This window comes from Nomascus leucogenys, chromosome 22a (assembly GCF_006542625.1).
Source record: "Nomascus leucogenys isolate Asia chromosome 22a, Asia_NLE_v1, whole genome shotgun sequence".
NCBI classification, from domain to species: Eukaryota; Metazoa; Chordata; class Mammalia; order Primates; family Hylobatidae; genus Nomascus; species Nomascus leucogenys.
The window spans coordinates 77,859,715-77,881,910 of record NC_044402.1 but is presented as its reverse complement, the minus strand read 5'-3'; the positions used below and the strand labels follow the sequence as shown (position 1 = coordinate 77,881,910).

The 22,196-nt window shown below is 37.1% G+C and overlaps 1 protein-coding gene across 2 annotated transcripts in view; it reads right to left on the bottom strand.

Annotated features, from left to right (window-relative positions):
* Nucleotides 1–22,196, bottom strand: part of AGPS (alkylglycerone phosphate synthase) — a 153,983-nt gene that overhangs the window by 74,384 nt on the left and 57,403 nt on the right. For both annotated transcript variants that reach the window (XM_003253765.4, XM_030803672.1), the window contains exons 9-10: nt 8,329–8,454; nt 1,813–1,921 (exon numbers count right to left, since the gene is read on the bottom strand). In XM_003253765.4, the coding sequence (XP_003253813.3) occupies nt 1,813–1,921; nt 8,329–8,454 (235 nt within the window). The remainder of the gene's footprint in view (nt 1–1,812; nt 1,922–8,328; nt 8,455–22,196) is intronic.

Sequence of the window (22,196 nt, the reverse complement as noted above, 5' to 3'; positions counted from 1 at the left end):
AATCCAGTCTTTTAGATAAAAGTTCAAACCATTTTAAAAGGCATGAAAAGACCAAATTATCTCTCGAACTACCCTGTAGCCCTTACCATTCTGCTCCTAGACCTGCTGCCTGTTCTGCTCCACAATTAAACCTTACATTCCAGTCATACTGAAAAACCAGCAGCCTCGTAATGAGGCAGACATGCCCCTTTCTCATTTCTAAGCCCACCAACATGATGGTCATTCTGCAGGGCAACTCCCCTCTTCTGTCTTCCCTCAACTTGACCTGTAATTATTTTCTTCTTATCAACCTCAAAGACCACTTTAGGTACGGCCTCTCTGGGGAAGCCTTTGTAAGCACCTATCAACTTCATCTTGTTTATATTTCTTCTGCATTTTACTTGATCATGTAATTTGTCACGCTGTTGTGTAACTGTCTGTTATTATCTGTCTCAAATGTCCCAGCATAATGTCTAGCAACTAGAATTTTTAAAAGGCTAACTGACGGGAGAAAAAAAAGTATAATGTGGCTACTTGAAAAAAAATTATTTATATTTATAGAGTTGACTCCAATTATGTAAATATCAATAATGTAATGAAAAATTATGAGTTTTAATAGCTATTTTTGTTATTCAACTTGACTTCTAATGGCAAAAAGTTACATTCCTCTAATTTGTAGATGATGCATTAGTATAAGAAGTCCCAGAATAATATTAAGTAACTACATTATTTTAAATGAATTTAGGATTACTTTTCTTATTACAAATTTAGTTTTGTTTTTTCATAGAAGAGTATGCTGATCAGAAAAGGAACAAACTGAGTAAACTGGTGAGATACCTTGACAAAGGTCTGTCATTGGTTACCATGAAAAACATCTAAGCAATACTACTGGTCATCAGCCAAACAACTGATCTCTACCACATCACTAAGAAACATAGTTTATTATACTTTCCCTCTTTGATGTTACTGTCAAAGAATAGAATTTATGCCTAACATCTTAGTTTATTGTACCTGCTCTTTTATTCATGAATATAGCTAAATGTTACCAAAATATATCTTCTGCAGCTTGGACCACCTTCTGAAGTGAATAATGAGCTCCTCTGTTAATCTAGAAACACTTGTTCATTTTAATTTATTTCTCTGAATTTAAGGAATGTCCCTCTCCCACCCTAAAAATTGAAAAATAAGCCCATGTTTACTTTATCCATACAATTCACCATGCCTACATAATAATTATTTTAAGGTTACTTCTTTCCAGATCTGCACAGGACTTAAATGTTTTAGATGAGATGAACTACATTCAAATCTACCCAGCATTAAGTAACCAAGCAAATGATACTGTTTGTGTAGTGAAAAATTAAAAGACCAACAAAAGTTTAAAATGTATGTGAACCAGCAGAATTTTAAATTCCACTTCTAATAGTAATTAACTTTATAAAATACATAATTATAGAAAGACAAGACAATAAGATAATGCTTTATTAATCCTTTCCCCCGATAATTCTGACAAGATTTAAGAATACTATAATACAAAATGTCAAAATAAACCATTTTAAATCCTAATGACCACTTTTCCTGAAATTCATTAAAAATTCTAAAATAAAAATTAAAAGATCAAGCTGTCTCTAGAAACATAAAAAAGCAAAATGTAAGAGGAAGTTAATCAGATGTTCTCATAATAAAACTTTATAGTCTTAAAATAATAAAAATTTAAAAAATTCCTTAAACATATAAAACATGTCTTTCAAAGATCTGATGTCACAATATAAAGATTTTCACAAAACTGCATGACTAACCTGTATTTTTTCTTAATAAATTTACAGTTATATTTACCTTCAGATCCCATGATGAAGTGATGGATATCAGGGCCTGTTGACATACGAGGTCCTTGACAGCTTTTTTCTATTATACCTCTAGGTGTTACCATTTTTATATGAACCACCTGTTTAACACAATACACGATGTAAATTCTATACATCTGTTAGTGAATGTGTGTCTATGTACAGACATTTATATATATTTATGTAAAACCTACTTTTAAAGTATTGGGTTAAGTAATAAATTGTGATGCTTTTAAGAATTCTGGTATCTTTTAGTAATTTTTAGACTAAAGTTAAATTTGTATATAACCTTAAAAGAGGGAAAAACCATTCTAAGATTGTACATCTCTTGATTTAAAGTGGTTTAAGTATATTTATTATCTTAAGAACAACAGAATAACACATTTATTTAAACCAAATTTAGGGTTATCCATATGGCACAGAACTAAAGGACTCAAAAACTAAGCAATAATCATAACCTTTATGAAGCATATTATTCAGGTCAGGCACTAATCTAGACACTTAGAATTCTAAGAAAAAAATTATTCTCCCTTTATCCCCACCTTCAATCCCACTTAGTAGAAAATAGTGAAAAGAATTAAATATTAATTATGATCAGGTCAAATTGGGATGAAGAAACAATGACTGAATTTAAGAGAAGGAAAGAGATGTGTGACTCATACAAATGAGAAAGTAAGTATACTAGGGAAGGAGGATCACTCTAAAAATAGTTCCTGAGATCTGAATCAGAAGTGGTTAGGTAAAAATCCAAAATATTTTTAGAATGAATTTTGGACAGATAAATAACAACAGTCTATTTATTATTGAAGGAAATGAGCAGAGAACATCAATAAGTAATTCACAAAATACAAAATAAAAATTGCCAATGAGGACCCTTTAAAAGTTTACATTCATTAGCAATTAACAAAATACAAAAACATAAATAAAACGTCCAGTAAAATACAAAGATTCTCATGGTGTTAGTGAGAATGTCAATTGGTACAAAATTGTTATAGGGCAATTTGGCTGTAAGGATCCAAAGTCTCAAATGTATAAACTTCTTGATCCAACAAATCAACTAAAGGAGCTTACCCAAAGAAAATGATTAAAGATGTATACCAAAGAAATTTTAAAAAGAATATTTTCCCTTTATTTTCTGTAATTTTGAAATCAAGAATTTTAATGTTCATTAAGAGGGAGTTAAATAAACCATGCATTCTCAATAAAAGAATTACATAACTCTTTAAAAATGATGGTGCAAACCTGTTTATTTACATGTTAATATATTGATGACATAATTTAAAGAGCAGATTAAACACATATGGTCCTCTTTTTTATATTAAAAACTAGATATATTCATGTGCTTATCGCATGTCTAGAAACGGTTCTAGAAGTGATGGCACCAGCAGCCCATCTGGAGTGGCTGCTGCAAAGACATCGGCTGCAGAGGGGGTGGCATGACTAGGGCTGTGAGCCAACGGGAGCTGGAAACAGGTAGAAGCCCCACTCCCTTCCTAGTTGGCAGAGCAAAACCGCGCACTCCTGAGTGCAGCTGTGGCAGCCCAGCTGTGGCTCTGGACCCAGGCATCCCTGTGCTCTTGGGGGCCAGAAGCACGCAGGAATCCCACCCTCCTGGACACAGCTGCAGCCACCCAGCTGCGGCTGCAGACCCAGGCATCTCTACACTCTTGGGCGCCTGGGAAGCCCCCGGCCCCTGCAGGCTCGGAAGTGCCTGCTTCCACCGCCTGGCTTCTCCCCATTCCAGCGCCTGCTCCAATCTTGGAGAAAAGTTGAGGCCGAGCCTGCGCGCAACCCAGCCGGGTGTGCGCATGCTCAGGGTAGTGCTGACATGCCCACCCCCTGCTGCCTCAGCCCCCTCCGGACTTTGGGCACCAATGAGCATAGAAGGGAGGATAAGTGCGGGCTGAGGGCAGCTTGGCACTGGCCTGCAGGAGGCTATTAGCATGAACAGCCTGGGCATCTGGGCACCATAAACAGCGGCAGGAGGCAGACAGGCTCCTGGGCGGAAATGGGCGGTCCCCGGTGAAACCCCACCTTCAAGCCAGGAAGGGCCTGACGCCTGGGGACTGGGCTGCCAGTTCCATGGACTGGAGTGGGAACTTATGATGCTTTTCTGGGATTGCCCATAACCACCCATGGACCAATCAGCACACACTTCCTCCCCTCTGAACCCCATAAAAACCCAGGACTCTGCCAGAATTAGGCAGATGCCAGGATGACCTGTCTGCAGAAAGGAGCTACCCACTGTGGATCTCCTTTCTGCTGAGAGCTGACACTCATCAGGATGCCCTGCCTATGGAGAGGAGCTACCCACTGTGTGTCTCCTCTCTCCTGAGGGCTAAACACTCATCAGGACGCCCTGCCTGTGGAGAGGAACTACCCACTGTGGGCTCTCTGCTGAGAGCTGGATGCTCATCAGGATGGCCTACCTGCGGAAAGGAGCTACCCAATACGGGTCTCCTCTGAGCTGTTTTGTCACTCAATAAAGCAATCCTTCACCTTGCTCACCCTCCACTTGTCTGCATACCTCATTCTTCCTGGATGTGGGACAAAAACTCAGGACCCGCCAAATGGTGGAGCTGAAAGAGCTGTAACACAAACAGGGCTGAAACACGCCCCTTGTTCACCCCATGGAGGGCAATGAGAAGGAAAGAGAGGAAAGAGAAGGAGAGAAGAGCTGTGGCCCTTCAAGGAGCCCAGACCTAGGAGCTCCCTGAGCCAGGGCTATGGCACACTCTTTGGGGCTCTGCAGTCCCTGGCATCTCCAAGCTTCCAGGCACCACCACATTCCCTGGTGCCACCAATGGAAGCTGCTTGCAGTATGCCTGGTCCAGCCGCAGCCTTGTAGGGAGCTGATGCCTGGAGCTGCCCGTCCTGCCACAGCTGGCGTGCCTGGCTGTGTGCTGTGGCCAGACTCCACACTCACTCATTCACACACCCCTCACTGCTCTGCCTGGCTCGCCGTTGGCAAGCATGGGATCCAGATCAGTAGCGTGAGCCAAGCACAGCCTGCCAGGCCGAGTGGGCTGAACAAGCCCAGTGGGCCCAAGCAAAACTTGGGCAAACATGCCGCCAGCCAGAGGTTTCTGGCTAAAAAAGTGACACCCCAAGAACCCCATGACAGAAGGATGAATATGAAGATGTTAAAAGTGTTCAAAATGATATGTATTTAATATACATAGAACACTTAAAAAAAAAATAGGGTCTTGCTTTGTCACCCAGGCTGGAGTGCAGTGGTGGGATGATATCTCACTGTAACTTCAAACTCCTGGGCTCAAGCAATTATCCCACTCCAGCCTCCTGAGTAGCTAGAACTACAAGCATGTGCTACCATGCCCAGCTAATTTTTTAATTTTTTGTACAGATGACGTCTTGCTCTGTTGCCCAGGCTGGTCTCCAACTCCTGGCCTCAAGCCTTGTCCTCTCAAAGTGCTGGGATTACAGGTGTGAACTACCATGCCCAGCTATAGCATACATTTTTTATACTTCTGTAATGAATATTTTGAAATAAAAAATAAGTTTCTAATTGCTTGAATTGTCTATTCACAATTATAATTTTAAAAGAAGCATTTTCTTCAGAAAATTCTTCAAAATGAAATGCTCACTGCATCATACTTTACTTTCTTTTGTGAAGATCCAGTATTTTTAGTTTGGTTTTGTCACTACAGAGTTCAATGTTTTTCCTTCTAACAATGCTTCATAACTGAAGAATGTAGCAAGGCTCCTTTCATAGAAGCAGTAGATTACTGCTAATAGTGATGAGCTTCAGCTCTGTAACACTAGCACAAGAAAGTGTAATCAGATATGCTCAGGAAATCCGTTAGTGAAGAGACATTCACTAAATTAAGAAGTATTTGAGACGGACTATAGTTGGAATTCCTTAAAATGACCTTGAAAACAAGTGGGAACCAGAATTTAAGATGAAAAGTATATCCCATTGTACACAGACTTCTGACTCTTCAGATGTTAAAACTTTTAAATTTTTAAAAAATTTGGACTAAACAACTATCTTCAACTTTTTTCAAACAGTTAAATAAGCTATGAGCATCATTACTTACTGTGCTTTAATTAAATATGCACTGATGTTAAGAAATATATTAACACGTTCTTTAATTTTTTCATGGGTTCCATTGTAGCCACATGTATTAAAAGAATATCAACTTTAGAAAATTTTCACAAAAGCAAACAATATAAATTAAGACAGCTTCAGAGGATACTATATATTGCAGAGTTAAAAATTTAAGTTAAAAATAAAATGGCTGGCTGGGCACAGTGGCTCGTGCCTGTAATTCCAGCACTTTGAGAGGCCGAGGTGGGAGGATTACCTCAGGTCAGGAGTTCGAGACCAGCCTGGCCAACATGGAGAAACCCTATCTTTACTAAAAATAGAAAATTAGCTGGGCATGGTGGCGCATGCCTGTAATCCGAGCTACTCCGGAGGCTGAGGCAGGAGAACCGCTTGAACCCGGGAGGCAGAGGTTGCAGTGAGCTGAGATTGCGCCACTGCACTCCAGCCTGGGCAACAAGAATGAAATTCTGTCTCAAAAACAAACAAACAAAAATAAAATAAAATAAAATAAAATAAAATGTGCTAAGTAATTATTAATGCAAATAATTACAGTAGGATGTACATTTATAATTTGTATCCCTTAAATATCTCCAAAAAACGATTAAAATAAATTACATGATTTCGCAGTGCTAAATGTAGCTGTTTACCAAATATTTGCTTAACTCTGATAAAGTCCTTAATAATCCAATAGCAAAAGGATCAAATTTTCTCCCCAAAACTGAATTTAGATTATTTTAATTGCAAAAAGAAAAATGTGCTTTTCTAAATGCTTTGAATAAAGAAAAATAAATAGGATAATGAAAATATTTAAAAAGTATTCACAATATAGACAAAAGTTTTTAATTCCTCAGTGTTAACTATAAAGAACCAATATATTTTATTAAAGATTTAATATTCCTATCAACAAAGATATTGATGAAAATGTGGAAACTTTAGATTTCAAAAGCAAAGCTAAATAGCTCCAGGAATAATGTTGGGAACATCACTTTAATAGTCTCAAATTAAAGTTCTTTTAAACTACTATGAAAATATTGACGATAAGGAAACAACATTTATGAAGCACCTACTACACACCAGAGATTTTGAGTTTTCATTTTACTCAAAATGAAAACTCCTCACAATACTCCTCACAATAATTCTATACAGCAAATATCATTATTCTATTTTACAGAAGAGGAAACTGAAGTTTAGAAAGGTAAACCAATTTGTACAAATTCACACAACTAATCACTGAAAAGGCAACAAATGATACCTAATCCCTAACTAGGGTGCCCAGAGTTATATACTATTATTATACTAACTCCCAGCAAAGTGGCACCATATCAGCTACAAAAAGTAGTGTGCCCATAAAACATGACAGGTCATACCACTACTTGGTAGAACAATTTCAATCAGCCTCTTTAATTCTATATAGGAAAAATTATTTTCAGAAAAATGCAAAATCTCCTAAGGAAACAGAGTAGCAAAAACAAAATCATCTAAGTAAATGGACTAAAATCACAGTAGAGTTGAAGACTTCATTTCCACGAGGCTTGTAAAATAGTATTTGTATACAGACATCCCTCAGTATCCCCACAGAACTGGTTCTAGGACCTTCGAGGATAACAAAATCCATAGTACTCAAGTCCCTTACATAAAACAGCACAGTATTTGCATAAAACCTATGCACATCCTCTCATATGCTTTAAATCATTTTAGAATATTTATGAATAATACAATGTAAATACTATGTAAATTGTTGTTGTACTACATTTTTTGTATTATTTTCCTTGTGGTATTGTTTTTTTTTTTTCCAAATATTTTTGAGCTGCATTTGGTTGAATTTGTGGATACAAAACCAGTGGATATAGAGCGCTGACTGTATTTTATGAGCTGGATACTGTGAAACATCTACAAAGCTTAAAATGTAGTCACCTGAAAAGGGACATCCTTAAATAATGACCACAGTTGTGTTTTGACTAACTTTCTACTATACATGTCCAATGTTATTATAGTCAAAACGAGTATATTTATGGGAGGGGGGAATCTACCATCCAACTCTTTTTTTTTTTTTTTTTTTTTTTTGAGACAGAGTCTCACTCTGTCGCCCAAGGCTGTAGTGCAGTGGCACAATTTCGGCTCACTACAAGCTCCGCCTCCCAGGTTCATGCCATTCTCCTGCCTCAGTCTCCCGAGTAGCTGGGACTACAGGAGCCCGCCATGACACCCGACTAATTTTTTTTTGTATTTTTAGTAGAGACGGGGTTCCACCATGTTAGCCAGGATGGTCTTGATCTCCTGACCTCATGATCTGCCCACCTTGGCCTCCCAAAGTGCTGGGATTACAGGCGTCAGCCACCATGCCCGGCCCCAACTCTTAATTTTTAAAGGCTTCTAATCATTTTATAATAATATCTATATACTAATCAATTATTACATAATAACTAGAAAAATATTTACCAGGTCCTCGATATTGCCATAGATATTCTTCTTCATGCCTGATGCCCGAGTAGATACCCATCCTCCTACAGTACTGAACTCCAGGGAATCTGGTTCATGACCTGTACAATAACCACTTTCTTTAAGCTGAAAAACAAAAATTTAACATTTTACAGTGAAAATGGTCCCATTACATACAGCACTCAACACATTAACTCCTCCCACTTTAAAATTTCCATATGTCATTGATATTTGAATTTATTAATTCCTACATAGTAAAAAAAAAAAAAAAAAGATACTTTTATCACACTAGTCCTAAAAATTTTTTTAAAGCTTTTGCCTAGTGGAAAATGTTACAAGATTAAAATATGTAGGCCAAAAGAAGTTCTATTTTTCACAGGTTCACCAGATAATCATACTCCTTACATCCTTTTGTTTTAAGGCCAGCTGTCCTTCCCCACTTTTTTTTCTACAAAGAGATAATTTAAATATTTATGGAGATCAGATTATGCTTAAATAACTGCCAACTTTACCTAAACACTTTCAATAAATAAAGCACTTAATCTCTTGTTCTCTCTACCCTAATGTAATATGCAGCAGGCCTGCAGAAAATCCGAGCAAATTGCCTGTACTTAATTCTTTCAAGGAGTCGTGTGTTTTAATGTACAGGCATCTGGCTAGGTTTCCTGCATGTAATACCGTCATTTATTTGTGATGCAGATCATGCATTACTGTACATTAAATGGTCACTTGTTTCTCATTTTTCTACATTATCTTGGCTTTGCCATCTGCACAGCACCTGAGATTGAATAGACGCCCTTTACTGCAACACCACCAAAGCCATTCCAATGAAATCATTTTAAAGACTCAGCCATCTCTTCTTAAACGGTACAGACACCACCATCTGCATACCCGCTGGCTGCTACACTCAAGCCCATCAATCTGTGTTGACCATTTTGATAGCCATCCAGTTAAGCAACTGTTCTATTTTTCAAGTAAGCCACGCAGAGATGTAGAATATGTCAGCCACGTCTGTATATTTGTATTTAAGTATGGTGTGAAAGTTGTAATCTGAAATATGAAAGCCTATTAGGTTAAATATAATTTGTTAGGTTTTGTATATCAGCAATACAAATTCTCTATCTATTCTAATTTTGCTGCTAGGAAAACAAGATTTTAAAAGACATCAACCGTTATATAATAAAAGTTTCTCCATTAAATATTCAATATATTATTTAGTTTTAAGAGTTTGATATCCATCTATAAGAAAGAAGCTTAAATAAATGGCTGAAGAGGTTAAAATGAAGATTATCAGACCGTTACATTATATTTCTTCCCTAACTCCATCTCCAAACAGAATACTATGAATTATTTTCTCTTAAAACACTACTGTTACTCGATTTTCTTTTAAAACATAACCTTTTACTCAATTTTATGAAATTGGGAAAAGAAGAAAAGACATTCACGGAGCCCTAAGATGTGCCAGGTACTGAAAAGAGAGGTTTCACATACTGTCATGACAAAACAAACTTCGACATTATACAGAAGCAAATCGTTAAGTACACACTTTAACTATTTCTTTTTTTTTTGTAAGTGTGTTAATTCATTTAATCTGCTCAACAACCCTATGAAGCTGACACTATTATTATTCCTATTTTCACAGATGGGAAACAGTTAAATCACCTGTTTTAACTGATGGTTCCCCAAGTGGTACCTCTTACTTGCGTTTTTTTTATCATTATACTTTAAGTTCTGGCGTACATGTGCAGAACGTACAGTTTTGTTACATAGTTATACACACGCCATGGTGGTTTGCTGCACCCATCAATCCATCATCTACATGAGGTATTTCTCCTAATGTTATCCCTCCCCTAGCCTCCCACCCCCCCGCAGGCCCCAGTGTGTGATGTTCCTCTCCCTGTATCCACGTGTTCTCATTGTTCAACTCCCACTTATGAGTGAGAACATGCGGTGTTTCGTTTCCTGATCTTGTGATAGTTTGCTGAGAATGATGGTTTCCAGCTTTATCCATGTCCCTGCAAAGGACATGAACTCATCCTTTTTTATGGCTGCATAGTATTCCATGGTATATATGTGCCACATTTTCTTAATCCAGTCTATCATTGATGGACATTTGGGTTGGTTCCAAGTCTTTGCTATTGTGAATAGTGCTGCAATAAACATACATGTGCATGTGTCTTTATCATAGGCTGATTTATAATCCTTTGGGTATATACCCAGTAATGGGATTGCTGGGTCAAATGGTATTTCTAGTTCTAGACCCTTGAGAAATTGCCACACTGTCTTCCACAATGGTTGAACTAATTTACACTCCCACCAACAGCATAAGAGCATTCCTATTTTTCCACAACCTCTCCAGCATATGTTGTTTCTTGACATTTTAGTGATTGCCATTCTAACTGGCGTGAAATGGTATCTCATTGTGGTTTGGATTTGCATTTCGCTGATGACCAGTGATGATGAGCATTTCTTCATATGTCTGTTGGCTGCATAAATGTCTTCTTTTGAGAAGTTTCTGTTCATATCCTTTGCCCATTTTTTGATGGGGTTCTTTTTTTCTTGTAAATTTGTTTATGTTCTTTGTAGATTCTGGATATTAGCCCTTTGTCAGATGGATAGATTGCAAAAATTTTCTCCCATTCTGTAGGTTGCCTGTTCACTCTGGTGATAGTTTCTTTTGCTGTGCAGAAGCTCTTTAGCTTAATTAAATCCCATTTGTCAATTTTGGCTTTTGTTGCCATTGCTTTTGGTGTTTTAGACATGAAGTCTTTGCCCATGCCTATGTCCTGAATGGCATTGCCCAGGTTTTCTTCTAGGATTTTTATGGTCCTAGGTCTTGCATTTAAGTCTTTGATCCATCTTGAGTGGATTTTTGTATAAGGTGTAAGGAAGGGGTCCTGTTTCAGTTTTCTGCATATGGCTAGCCAGTTTTCCCAACACCATTGATTAAATAGGGAATCTTTCCCCCATTACTTGTGTGTATCAGGTTTGTCAAAGATCAGATGGTTGTAGATGTGTGGTGTTATTTCTGAGGCCTCCGTTCTTTTCCATTGGTCTATATATCTGTTGTGGTACCAGTATCGTGCTGTTTTGGTTACTGTGGCCTTGTAGTATAGTTTGAAGTCAGGTAGCATGATGCCTCCAGCTTTGTTCTTCTTGCCCAGGATTGTCTTGGCTACGTGGGCTCTTTTTTCGTTCCATATGAAGTTTAAAGTAGTTTTTTGCAAATCTGTGAAGAAAGTAAGTGGTAGCTTGATGGGAATAGCATTGCATCTACAAATTACTTTGGGCAGTATGGCCATTTTCATGATATTGATTCTTCCTATCCATGAGCATGGAATGTTTTTCCATTTGTTTGTGTTCTCTCTTATTTCCTTGAGCAGCGGTTTGTAGTTCTCCTTGAAGAAGTCCTTCACATCCCTTGTAAGTTGTATTTCTAGGTATTTTATTCTCTTAGTAGCAATTGTGAATAGGAGTTCACTCATGATTTGGCTCTCTGTCTGTTACTGGTGTATAGGAATGCTTGTGATTTTTGCACATTGATTTTGTATCCTGAGACTTTGCTGAAGTTGCTTATCAGCTTAAGGAGATTTTGGGCTGAGACGATGGGGTTTTCTTTTTTTGTTTGTTTTTTTTGTTTGTTTTTGTTTTTGTTTTTGTTTTTTAGTAGAGACGGGGTTTCACCGTGTTAGCCAGGATGGTCTCGATCTCCTGACCTCGTGATCCGCCCGCCTCGGCCTCCCAAAGTGCTGGGATTACAGGCGTGAGCCACTGGGTCCGGCCGATGATGGGGTTTTCTAAATATACAATCATGTCATCTGCAAACAGAGAAAATTTGACTTCCTCTCTTCCTATTTGAATACCCTTTATTTCTTTCTCTTGCCTGACTGCCCTGGCCAGAACTTCCAATACCATGTTGAATAGGAGTGGTGAGAGAGGACATCCTTGTCTTGTGCCAGTTTTCAAAGAGAATGCTTCCAGCTTTTGCCCATTCAGTATGACATTGGCTGTGGGTTTGCCATAAATAGCTCTTAATTTTTTGAGATACGTTCCATCGATATCTAGTTTATTGAGAATTTTTAGCATGAAGGGGTGTTGAATTTTATTGAAGGCCTTTTCTGCATCTATTGAGATTATCATGTGGTTTTTATCATTGGTTCTGTTTATGTGACGGATTACGTTGATTGATTTGCGTATGTTGAACCAGCCTTGCATCCCAGGTATGAAGCCAACTTGCTTGTGGCAGATAAGCTTTTGATGTGCTGCTGGATTCATTCGTTTTGCCAGTATTTTATTAAGGATTTTCGCATCAATGTTCATCAGGGATATTAGCCTGAAATTTTCTTTTTTTGTTGTGTCTCTGCCAGGTTTTGATATCAGGATGATGCTGACTCATAAAATGAGTTAGGGAGGAGTCCCTCTTTTTCTATTGTTTGGGATAGTTTCAGAAGGAATGGCACCAGCTCCTCTTTGTATCTCTGATAGAACTCAGCTATGAATCCGTCTAGTCATGTACTTTTTTTGGTTGGTAGGCTATTAATTACTGCCTCAATTTCAGGACTTCTTATTGGTTTATTGAGGGATTCGACTTCTTCCTGGCTTAGACTTGGGAGGGTGTTAAGTGCCCAGGAATTTATCCATTTCTTCTAGATTTTCTAGTTTATTTGTGTAGAGGCGTTTATAGTATTCTCTGATGGTAGTTTGTATTTCTGTGGGATCAGTGGTGATATCCCCTGTATCTTTTTTTATTGCATCTATTTGATTCTTCTCTCTTTTCTTCTTTATTAGTCTGGCTAGAAGTCTATTTTGTTGATATTTTCAAAAACAAGCTCCTGGACTCATTAATTTTTTGAAGGGTTTCTTGTGTCTCTATCTCCTTCAGTTCTGCTCTGATCTTAGTTATTTCATGTCTTCTGCTAGCGTTTGAATTTGCTGTTGCTTCTCTAGTTCTTTTAATTTTGATGTTAGGGTGTCAATTTTAGATCCTTACTGCTTTCTCTTGTGGGCATTTAGTGCTATAAATTTCCCTCTACACGCTGCTTTAAATGTGTCCCAGAGATTCTGGTACATTGTGTCTTCGTTCTCACTGGTTTCAAAGAACATCTTTATCTCTGCCTTCATTTCGTTATTTACCCAGTAGTCATTCAAGAGCAGGTTGTTCAGTTTTCAAGTAGTTGTGCAGTTTTGAGTGAGTTTCTTATTCCTGAGTTCTAATTTGATTGCACTGTGGTCTGAGAGATTGTTTGTTATGATTTCTGTTCTTCTGCATTTGCTGAGGAGTGTTTTACTTCCAATTATGTGGTCAATTTTAGAATAAGTTCAATGAGGTGCTGAGAAGAATATATATTCTGTTGATTTGGGGTGGAGAGTTCTGTAGATGTCTATTAGGTCCGCTTGGTCCAGAGCTGAGTTCAAGTCCTGAATATCCTTGTTAATTTTCTGTCTCGTTGATCTGTCTAGTATTGACAGTGCGGTGTTACACTTTATTTCTATCAGTATATCCAATATTATATATATGATTAATTTGTTTCTTTTGTCTGGTAGGTTACTTCATTATCTTCTCCAATTACAAGCAGGTACTATATACCAGGAATTGTGTAAAGCAAAAGATAAAGATACCAAAAAAACCAGATGTTCCCCATGCTGAATGAGCTCTACCACACCAATTTAAATTTACTTCTTTGTTTAAAATCTTACTAACTTCCTACTAAATAAGTGAAGAAAGTGTAATGGTTGAAAACCTGGGTTTTTCTTGCCAAAAAGTTTAAGAAAACAAACAAAAATCCCTGGGTTTGAAACTTGTCATTTACGGTTGCTAGAAAATTTGCATACCACAGTATACCACAATATGCAAATATAGTGAGAAACAACTGCTGGTGCATAGTAAGTGCTTAATAAATGGTATCTAAGATCATATACATTTAGCCACTTTCTCCTATAAGGTCTCTGTCTCTGTTAATGCCATTAGCTGGTAAGAAAAATTTGCTGAAGAAAGGTCCACAGATTTACTCATACAATTAATCAAATATTCACCCACCACGCTCCCCGAGAAAGGGTCTCACTCTGTCTCCCAAACTGGAGTATAATGGCACAATCATGGCTCTTTGCAGCCTCCAATCCTGGGCTCAAGCATTCCTCCTGCTTTGGCCTCCCAAAGTGCTGGAATTATAGTCATAAGCTACCATGTCTGACTCAAGATTTCTTTTTTAATAAAATAACATCTCTGCCCCATACTATGCTAGATGAAAATAACTGTGTTCATTAACCATTTACCATGTGCCACGAAGCCCTATGGGAATAAAAGCTTTATCTCACTTGTGTTCCAATTCAATACTGAAACAACAAATATTTACTGACTACAAGCTGAGCTTCAGATATATCGCTTAAAAAATCCCTAAATTATGGTGCTTACATTATAGAGAAATATTGAGAAAAATGTATATGCTGCTAAACAAAAAAGGAGAAATAGTAAAGGAAACTGAAATTAATTAAGAATCATAATTAAATTATACAGAATAATTAGAAGTGTGATGAAAAAAATAAAAAGCAGAGCAGAAACTTCCCCCTCTACCCAAACTGAAGTAAAAGGAGCTAGGATTTACCCTTCCACCTAAAAAGACTAAAACACAGAAAAATAGAAGAAACAGGCCAGGCATGGTGGCTCACGCCTGTAATCCTAACACTTTAGGAGGCTGAGGCAGGAGGATCACTTGATGCCAGGAGCTCAAGACCAACCTGGGCAACATAGCGAGACTCCATCCCTGTATTTTAAAAAAGAAAAAAAAAAAGTTTTCAAACACTGAACTTGCAGTCAGGAAGGACGGTGATCCCTATGAGAAAGTAAACAAAGGTGGTGAGCACTGTGACTTGACCCTAGTTTAGCGCTCCACAGAAACAGAATCCAGGCACAACTTGGCAAACACTGAGTTGAGATTGAGCATAGAGCTCAGTCAAGGCAACCAAGGCATTTAGAGTTCATAGGAAAAAGTACAGAAAAAAGCAGCACAAAGAGAGGTGCCTGGAGATCTGCAGAGTGTGCCCCTCAGGACTTCAGCAGAGTACTGAAAAGTAAATGCAAGTGAGTGAAATACCAAAGACCAGAAGAAGAAATAATCCAGATGGATTACAGCACGGGTGTCCAACCTTTTGGCTTCCCTGGGCCACACTGAAAGAAGAAGAATTGTCTTGGGCCACCCATAAAATACACTAACACTAACAACAGCTGATGAGCTTAAAAAAAAAAAAAAGGTCTATGCATAATTTTCATGATATCTGCCACCAAAAAAGTCCTCACATTCAAAGGGTTGGACACCAGTAGATTAGAGAATAGTGCCAGCATTCACAGAGGGCCAGAAACAGTACCTGTTTCCACTAGTCCAACTGAGAAAACTATTAATTCACAGAGTATTAGGTAGGATATCCAACAATGTCATACCACAGTAGTGGAAAGTAATTAGCCTCAGACTGAAAAAAGCAAAAGATCATAAAAGCAAGAACTAGAGGATCAACTGTTTCCACATAAGTGCATCCCAGGAAAAAAGCTGAAGAAAATTCGTAGAATTGAAAAACATCGAAATTCACAATGGCTACCATCTAATCAAAAATTACCATTCAAAATTAAAAATATAAAATTAAAAATAAAAATAAAATATATATAAAATAAAAATAAAAATTACCAAGCTACAAAGAAGCGGGAAAACACCCCATAATCATTATGGGGTGAATAATCGAAACCAATCCAGAACTAACACAGATGTTAGACACAGCTGACAAAAACATTAAAACAGTTATTATAACTGTATTCTATATGTTCAAAAAGTAGAGACATGCAAGATATAAAAAGGCCCAAATTAAACATCTGGAGCCGAAAAATATAATGTCTGAGATTAAAAATATATTTAATGGGATTAAGAGCAGAAAAGACATAGCAAAATAAAACAGTAGTGAACTTCAAGACATAGCAACAGGAACTAAAAGAAAAAAATGAAAAGAGTAGCAGTGAGCTGTGGAACTTCAAAGAGCCTAATAAGTGAGTAAATAGAGTGTCTAAAGGTCGGCAGGGAGGGGGGTTTATTGGATAGTTGAAGAAATAATGGACAAAGTTTTTCAAAATTTGATGAAAACTATAAAGCCACAAATCAAAAAAGCTTAAGAAATCCTCAACAAAAGAAACACAGAGAAAAACTACACCAAGGTCCACGACAATCAAATTGCTCAAACCAGTGATAACAAGAAAATCTTCAAAGTAGCCAGAGGGCGCCGGGTGCAGTGGCTCACACCTGTAATCCCAGCACTTTGGGAGGCTGAGGTGGGCGGATCACCTGAGATCAGGAGTTCGAGACCAGCCTGACCAACATGGAGAAGCCCTGTCTCTACTAAAAATACAAAATTAGCCAGGCATGGTGGCTCATGCTTGTAATCCCAGCTACTCGGGAGGCTGAGGCAGGAGAATCGCTTGAACCCGGGAGGCAGAGGTTGTGGTGAACCACTGCACTCCATCCTGCTGGGCGACAGAGTGAGACTCAGTCTCAAAAAAAAAAAAAAATATTACTACTGATTTTCTTAGACATGATAATCGTACTATAGTTATAAAGAAGAACACTATTCTTCTGTCTTTAGGAGATGGTGTTGAAGTATTTAGGTTAAGTGTCGTAAAGTCTGCAACCTAGGCTGGGTGTGGTGGCTCATGCCTATAATCCCAGCATTTTGGGAGGCTGAGGCAGTGGATCATCAGAGGTCAGGAGTTTTAGACCAGCCTGACCAACATGGTAAAACCCCATCTCTACTAAAAATATAGTATTAGCCGGGCGTGGTGGGGCATGCCTGTAATCCCAGCTACTCTGGAGGCTGAGGCAGGAGAATCTCTTGAACCTGGAAGACGGAGGTTGTGGTGAGCCGATATCATGCCACTGCACTCCAGCCTGGGTAACAAGAGCGAAACACTGTCTCAAAGAAAAAAAAAAAAGTAGCCAGAGGGGGAAAAAACATATTACATACACAGAAACAAAGACAAAGATAATATCAGATTTCTCATGAAAAGCAATAAAGTGAGGTAACAGTGGAGCAACATCTTTGTACTGCTGAAAGAATATCGATCTACAATTATATACTCACTTCAAATATCTTTTTCAAAAACAAAGGTGAAATAAAGACTTCTTCAGACAAAATTAGAATTTGCCAACAGCAGACCCACACTAAAGTCATGTTAAAAGAAGTCCTTCAAGCAGAAGGCAAATAACATTAGACAAAATTAAGGGTATAGGAAAGGTTAACTAGATGGGTAAATATACAAGATGCTTTCATATTATTTAAATTTTTTAAATGATACTGCAAAGTGTTAACAGTATCAGTCAAAGGCAGCTGATACAAGTTAAAGATGTATACTACAAATCCTAAAACAAAACAAAAACTTAAAGCTACTAAAGAAACTAAAGAGATAAGGCATATCATTTTAAAAAAATCTCAAAAAGGCAGTAAAAGAGGGAAAGAAGAACAAAAACAGATGGGAAATACAGAAAATGAATAGCAAGATGACAGATTTAAACTAAACCACAATAAATCACACTGAAGGTAAATGATCTAAACACCTCAATTAAAAGGTAGTGATTGTCAAATTAGATAAAAAGAAAAGAACCAATTACATGCCGCCTATAAGAAAAACATTCTAAATATAAAGATACAAACTAATTAAAAGTAAAATAATGGAAAAAGCAAAAAGATATACCATGCTAAGAAAACTCCAATAGCTATTTTAATATCAGAAAAAGCAGATTTCAGAGCAAAGCATGTTATCACAAATAAAGGAGGTCATTTCATAATGACAAAAGGGTCAGTTAATCAAGAAGCCATAACAATCCTGAACATTTATCCTCCTAATAACTGAGCTTTAAAATACACCAAGCAAAAATAGAACTGCAAGAAGAAATATACAAATCTACAATTTCTGTTGGAGGTTTTAATACCCCCCTTCAATAACTGACAGAACAAGTAGACAGAAAATAAAAAATATAAGAGACCTGAATTACATTATAAGTCAATCTGACCTAACAGACATTTAAAGACTACTCTACCAAACAGCAGCAGGAAAACACATTATTTGCAAGTGCACATGGAACATTTTAAAAATAGGCTGCACTGTGAGCCATAAAACAAGTAGCAATAAATTTGAAAGAATTCAAGTCATATAAAGTACGTTTTCTGAACACAACAGAATTAATATGGAAATCAATGACAGAAAGATATCTGGAAAAATCCCAAAATAATTGGGAACTAAATGACATACATACGTGGTGAGTAAACCATGGATCAAAGAAAAAAATCAAAAAAGTAGAAAATATTTTCAAATTAATGAAAATAAACATATCAAAATTGGTGGCATGTCACTAAAGCAATAATTGGGAAAAAATCAGCACTGATTTTCTACTTTAGAAAATAAGACTGAACTCAAATAAATTACTTCAACTTAATCTCAACTATAAGACACAAAATAACATTTTTTTTCACAAATCCAACATCCATTCCTAATTAAAGCTCTATAAACTAACACAAGAAAGGGACTTCTTCAACTTGATAAAGGGTATCTACAAAAAACACCTATAGTTAACAAATACTTAATAGTTAAAGGACTGAACACATTTCTCCTAAATCAGAAACAAGTCTTGCTTATTTTCAACATTATCTGGCCAGTACAATCAGGTGAGAAAAAGAAAAAAAGGCAAACAGATTGGAAAGAAAGAAAGAAAACTGTCCTTATTCACACACAACATAGTCATCTATGTAAAAAATCCAATGAGATCTACAAAAAAAAGCTTGTTAAAATTTAGTGAATTTAGTAAAGTTGCAGGATATAAGATCAGTATTAAAAAACTGTATTTTTATACACTATTAAAGAATAATCAGAAACTGACAATTTTTAAAAACACCAATTACAACAGCACCAAACAATATGTACTACTTAGGGACAAATCCTGTTTTTAAAAATATACGAGGCCAGGTATGGTGGCTCATACTGATAATCCCAACACTTTGGGAGGCCAAGGTGGAATGATAGGTTGAAGTGAGAAGTTTGAGACCAGTCTCGGCAATATGGCAAGGCCCTGTCTCCAGAAAAATTAAAAAATTAGCCAAGCATGGTGGCACATGCCTGTAGTCCTAGCTACTGGGGAGGCTGCAGCGGGAGGATCATTTAAGCACAGGAGTTTAAGGTTACAGTGAGCTATGATGGTGCCACTAGACTCCAGCCTGGGCAACAGAATGAGATCTTGTCTCTAAAATATATATATATACATACATACACACACACATATATATACACATACATATGTATGTGTATGTATGTGTATACACATACATATGTATACGTATGTATGTGTATACACATACATATGTATGTATGTGTATACAGGTATGTATGTATGTGTATACACATACATATATATGTATATACGTATATACATGCATATATATACATACATATATATGCATATATATACATATATATACATACATATATATGCATATATATACATATATATGCATATATATATACATATATATACATACATATATATGCATGTATATATACATATATATACATACATATATATGCATGTATATATATGTATATACATATATATATGAAAGACATGTACATAGAAAACCATAAGACACTGCTGAGAGAAATTATAGACCTACAGAAAACTAAAGATATACCATGTTCATGGGTCAGGTCAGAAGAATCAAAACTGTTAAGCTGTCAGTCTCCTCAAACTGATACATAGAGTCAATGCAATCCCAATCAAAACCCCAATGGGACTTTTTCTTTTTTTAACAGAAACTGACATTTCCATATGAACATGAAGTTCATATAGAAATACAAAGAACCTAGAACAGCCAAAACAACTTTGAAAAAGACTTATGATAAAGCTATAGTAATCCCAACAGTATGGTATTAGCACAGAGACAGACATATATAGAGTCCAGAACTACAAGCAGACATATATAGACAACAGATTTTTTTAAATGATGGTGCAAAAGTCAACTCAGTGAAGAAAGGATAATCTTTTCCAATAAATGGTGCTGAACAATTGGATATCCATGTGCAAAAATCATTAACTTCAATCCAATTTTATACCATATACAAATAATAACTCAGAAATCTTCAGAATTGATCAGAGACCTAAATGTAAGACTAAAAATTATAAAACTCAAATGGGAGAAAATCTCTATAACCTTGAATTATGATACAACAGCAGAAGCATGATACAAAGACAAATTAATACACTGGGCTTCATAAAAATTAAAACAGCTGGTGAACCCGGGAGGCGGAGCTTGCAGTGAGCCGAGATCACGCCACTGCACTTCAGCCTGGGCGACTGAGCGAGACTCCGTCTCAAAAAAAAAAAAAAAAAAAAAATTAAAACAGCTGGTCTTCAAGAGATACTGTAAGAAAATGAAAAGAGAAACCACAGACTGCAAGAAAATATTTGCAAAGCATATATCTGAAAAAAGACTTATTCTCAGAATAAAGAATTCCAAAACTCAATAATAACAAAACAACCCAGTCTTAAAATAGGCCAGGCGCGGTGGCTGACACTTGTAATCCTAGCACTTTGAGAGGCCAAGGTGGATGGATCACAAGGTCAGGAGATCGAGACCATCCTGGCTAACATGGTGAAAACCCATCTCTACTAAAAATACAAAAAATTAGCCAGGCGTGGTGGCGGGTGTCTGTAGTCCCAGCTACTCTGGAGGCTGAGGCAGGAGAATGGCATGAACCTGGGAGGCGGAGCTTGCAGTGAGCTGAGATCGCACTACTGCACTCCAGCCTGGACAACAGAGTGAGACTCCATCTCAAAAAAAAAAAAAATTGGGCAAATAATTTAAGGAGAACTTCACCAACAAAGATATATGGATGGCAAATAAGCACATGAAAGGATGTTCAACATCACTAGTCATTAGAGAAATATAAATTAGAACTACAATGAGGCCAGACACAGGGGCCCGAGCCTATAATCCCAACACTTTGGGAGGCCAAGGTGGGTGGAACACTTGAGCCCAGGAGTTCAGGAACAGCCTGGGCAACATGGCAAAAAATTCCATCTCTACAAAAAAATATAAAAATTAGCCAGGCATGGTGGCACTTGCCTGTGGTCTCAGTTACTCAGGAAGCTGAAGTGGGAGTATTGCCTAAGCCCAGGGAGGTCAAGGCTGCAGTAAGCCATGATTGTGCCACTGCACTCCAGCTCAGGCAGCAGGGTGAGACACTGTCTCAAAAAACAAAACAAAACAAACCTACAATGAGATACTACTATGTACCTACTAAAGTTTACACTAAAATTTAAAAGACTAACAATACAAAGTATTGGCAAGGATATGGAGAAACTGGAACTCTTATACAGTGCTAGTGGGGATATAAAATGATATAATCACTCTGGGAAAAAACTTCATAGTTTCTCAAAAAGGTAAATATATACCTACCATTTTGATCTATTCATTTCCATTTCCAGTTACTTACCGAAAGGAAACGAAAGTATATGTCTATACAAAAACTTTCACATGAATGTTCATAGCAGCTTCACTTGCAATAGCCCAAAACTAGAAATAATCCAAGTGTTCATCAACAGGTGAATGTATAAACAAAACAGTGGCATATCTATACGATGGAATACTGCTGAGCAACAAAAAGAAATGAACTACTGATAAATGCAACAATATGGCTGAATTTCAAAATAATTATGCCTAGTGAAAGAAGCCAGACCCTCCTCCCATACATACTGTAGGATTCCACTTTATTAAAATTGTAGGGAATTTAAGCAAATCTACGTGACAGAAAGCAAATCAGTGATTGCTGGGGGGTTGCTTAAGGG